At 28.5% G+C, this 3,600-nt stretch overlaps 1 protein-coding gene across 1 annotated transcript; it reads left to right on the forward strand.

Annotated features, from left to right (window-relative positions):
* The first annotated feature begins 1,950 nt into the window (after positions 1-1,950).
* LOC106341548 (major pollen allergen Ole e 10-like) lies at positions 1,951-2,557 on the forward strand. The gene is made up of 3 exons (XM_013780289.1): positions 1,951-2,074; positions 2,174-2,414; positions 2,500-2,557. The coding sequence occupies exons 1-3, from the start codon at positions 1,994-1,996 to the stop codon at positions 2,532-2,534; spliced, it is 357 nt and encodes a 118-aa protein (XP_013635743.1). The 5' UTR covers positions 1,951-1,993; the 3' UTR covers positions 2,535-2,557.
* The last annotated feature ends 1,043 nt before the right edge of the window (positions 2,558-3,600 follow it).

Below are 3,600 nucleotides of genomic sequence, written 5' to 3' on the forward strand. Positions count from 1 at the left end.
TAGTTTTATTGATGCATGTTATATATTAGTGCTGCATGTTTTAGGTAACATTTTAATGATGCACGTTTTTAAAAATCTCCATTATTAAAATTATGCACGTAAGGATAACTCATGAGTTTTTTTGGTTGATTAAATGACATTATGTCCAAATTTATTTAAGGATATTTCATTAAGGTAACTGAAAAAGAGAAACAATAAAATAGAAAGTTTAAATTCATTTAAGCATATTTCATTAATGTAACTGAAAAAACAAGTAATAAATTAGGCAATTTTATTCGTTTTAGGATATTTCATAAATGCAACTGAAAAAGACAAGAAAAAAAAAAGGAGTTTAATTAATGAAGTAAGAACATTTTCAAATGGTTACTTCTCTTTTAATAATATAGATATAGATCAGTAATAAACCGATTGGTACATATTCTTTATGATTTACTCAATATCTCATCTTACTTCTGATATGAGATATTAATTTTAATTTGTCTTCTCGAAATGATGATTCATGGCACTTTGTGTGCTTTAATTACTGCTTTATCGATTCGGGTTAGTGATCGATTTTTATAAGTTTATGATACAATCCACATATGAATTTAATGTAATGACATAGGTATGGTTAATTATGTGTTATGTGGTAAAATCTAATCTATATATCTCACACACGAGCCAAGGTGGCAGCATACGTAGACGAATTATAATGGGAAAGGAATGTGGGAAGAAGACTTGTCTTGTCACTTAGATTAAACATTTTAATATTCTGGCTTGAGTAGTTGAGTTTATATATTTATTTTTATCAATTTGAATTCCAAAGTTATAATATAGTGCGTTTAAATTAGTAAAACCATTATTCAAGTTCTTAGTATAGTTGTCCATGGTGGAGAAGAGTTTGTACTCATTTGAGTAGTAATTCAAATGGTAAATAAGAGTTACGAAGATTGAAGAGAGTTCTTCTAATGTTTGTAGCAATTTTGTTTTGTGTTCTCATTTTGATTAAAAGAGTTTTTAAGCAAAAACATTTTCTGTTTTGGTTAATAAGTTCTAAGATAAGCCAACCTGAACATATATAATTCAAACTGGTTATCTCAAGAGAAATCAGGAAGCCGGTTCATATGGAGGAGAAGGTTCAAGTATCAATCCCAACATAAGCCGGAGCATCCGAATCAAGAATTAGCCTCTTCTTCATATGTCATCTCTTACTGGATATTCTTCTACTCTGCATTACACTCTGTTTCATTAGTTGAGCAAATCATTGTTTTGTAATTTCTGATGTTTAATCTGTCTTCATACATTTGCATCTCAAGAAGAAGAAAAGTTGTTTATCCTTCAGGCAAGCTAAAGAGTATCTACTCTAAATGTTCGCCCCAATTACACATATTCTTTTCTTTTAGATTGAAAAGGTAAATTGTAATTATTATGAGTTTAGATGTGTAACAAAATCTAGATGATACGACAATTTGTATTGGTTGTTTTTTTTTGAACAACCATGTTGGTTGTTAAACGTTAATAATAACAAATAAACTTTTGTGAAATCTGGCAAATAAGTAAGAGCTCTAGTTTTTTCTTGACAAATGATAGCTATATATAAAAGTCTATATAATCATATAGACATAAATACTTAATTAATTGTTTCGGTTTCATACAGTTTCTAAATATTATCTTAAAATATTTATAGCTATTATCATAAAATATAGAAGTCTTAAATTTGATATTTGAATTTTTCAGAAAGACTTAATATAAGCAAACTGAAAAACGTGATTGCACAGACTTTAGTTTATATCTCCAAGATTAGGACGCCATGTGTTGCTGAAAAAAATGACAGTTACTTTTGTAAAGTTTTGAAAAGAGCTTATGTTTACCTTTTGTAATTACTTTAAATTTATAATACTTAAATGTGTTTTTTTTGAGGTACGTCTCATACATATATAAGAGAACTTAAATCTAAATGTAAATGGCAAAGCAGAGCTATAGAAGAGTTCTCAGACGTCAAGCAAAATCAAATATGCCTAAAGCACACATAAGTATTTGTTTGATCATCTCTTTATACTTTTCTTCGGAAAATTTCACGAGAGTAAACTCACAGGTACATGTTTAAGATTACTCCAAAACAAATTAAAAATGTAAATAAAAATCAGTTTTGTATATATTTTTTTTTTCCATTTGAACTTGCTCTTTGTTGCAGAGTCAGGGACATTGGTGTATAGCAAACCATGTTATGGATAATGAAAGATTACAAAAGAACATAGATTTTGCATGTTCTAAAATCGATTGTCGGATTATAATGGAAGGAGGTTCATGTTATGATCCTAATACTCCGCTTAATCATGCTTCTGTCGCCATGAATCTTTATTATCAAGCTCAAGGAAGACACCAAAGGGATTGCTACTTCGAAGGCTCTGGTCTCATTACAGTCATTGATCCTAGTGAGTTAGCCTCTAAAAAAAAAAATGCAACTCTTCTCTGTCAATCTTGTATCAATATCTTATTATTATTTTTCTTTTATTTCAGGCTATGGTTGTTGCAAGTATCAATATCGTAAGTAAGAGGATGCAAAGCTTTGTATTGGTTACAAAAATAAATTGAATAACAAAGAACTCTAGTTATGGAGTTTCATGTTTTGATATCTAAGTTTGAATGGTTCGATTTATCATCTGCTACAATATTTTAGTTTTCTATCATTGTAAGAACAATAATTACATTATCCTTTACAAAAACTGATGAGCCAGTTAGTAATAAACTGACTGGTACTCTTCTACTTTGCATTTCACTCTGCTTCCTTACTTAGCAAATCATTGCATTTTAATTTTTGATGTTTAATCTGTCTTCATACATTTGCATTTAAAGGGAAAAAAATTGTTTAGCCTTCAAGCAAGCAAAAAGATTAGCTAGTTAAATGTTCACCCAACTTTTTAGATTATTTTCTTTTAAAATTTTAAATATATGAAAAAGTAAGGTGTCTGGTTCGAATCCGAGTGAAGCCAACTTTTTCGTTTGTTCTCTCTCTCTATCCCATTCTTATTAAAAGAGAAACATTCATAAAAATAAACCTTGGCCTCATGTGTTTATTACATGAGTGTCATTTCCTATGTGTCATCACCTCATGCACTCTCACTAATTTTTTTAAAAAACCCTTTGTGAACTAGAATAATTACAACCAAATGTCATTGGTCATATACATTATACTATATGATTACAATCCGATTTGAAAAAAAAAACGGAAATTTATGACAGGCAGAATATTAACTCTTTTGTAAAAGGCAACAAAATAAGTTGGACATCTACCAAATCGTTTTATGAACATTTTTGTTTACGTTAATTATAATGCAACATTTTATGAACATTTTTAAACTAATATCAAATCGTATTATAATGCAACGTTTTATGAACCTTTTTGAAACCGAGTCAACATTTTATGAACATTTTTATGCAACATTTTATGAACATTTTAAACTAATATCAAATTTTTTTATAATGCAACTAAAGAAACGAGATAATTTTATGAATAATTTTATGCTTATTTTAGGAACACGTATTATAATCGAACGTTTTATGAACATTTTTGTCAACGTTAATTATAATGCAATATTAACTCTTTTGTAAAAGGCAACA

Source organism: Brassica oleracea, chromosome C4 (genome assembly GCF_000695525.1).
Source record: "Brassica oleracea var. oleracea cultivar TO1000 chromosome C4, BOL, whole genome shotgun sequence".
In the NCBI taxonomy this organism is placed as follows: domain Eukaryota; kingdom Viridiplantae; phylum Streptophyta; class Magnoliopsida; order Brassicales; family Brassicaceae; genus Brassica; species Brassica oleracea.

Bases quoted from the DNA above. Each gene is read 5' to 3' on its own strand.
- LOC106341548 (XM_013780289.1), top strand. From the start codon at position 1,994: ATGCCTAAAGCACACATAAGTATTTGTTTGATCATCTCTTTATACTTT. The intron at 2,075-2,173 runs GTACATGTTTAA...TCTTTGTTGCAG, and splicing joins TCACGAGAGTAAACTCACAG to AGTCAGGGACATTGGTGTAT. The intron at 2,415-2,499 runs GTGAGTTAGCCT...CTTTTATTTCAG, and splicing joins CATTACAGTCATTGATCCTA to GCTATGGTTGTTGCAAGTAT.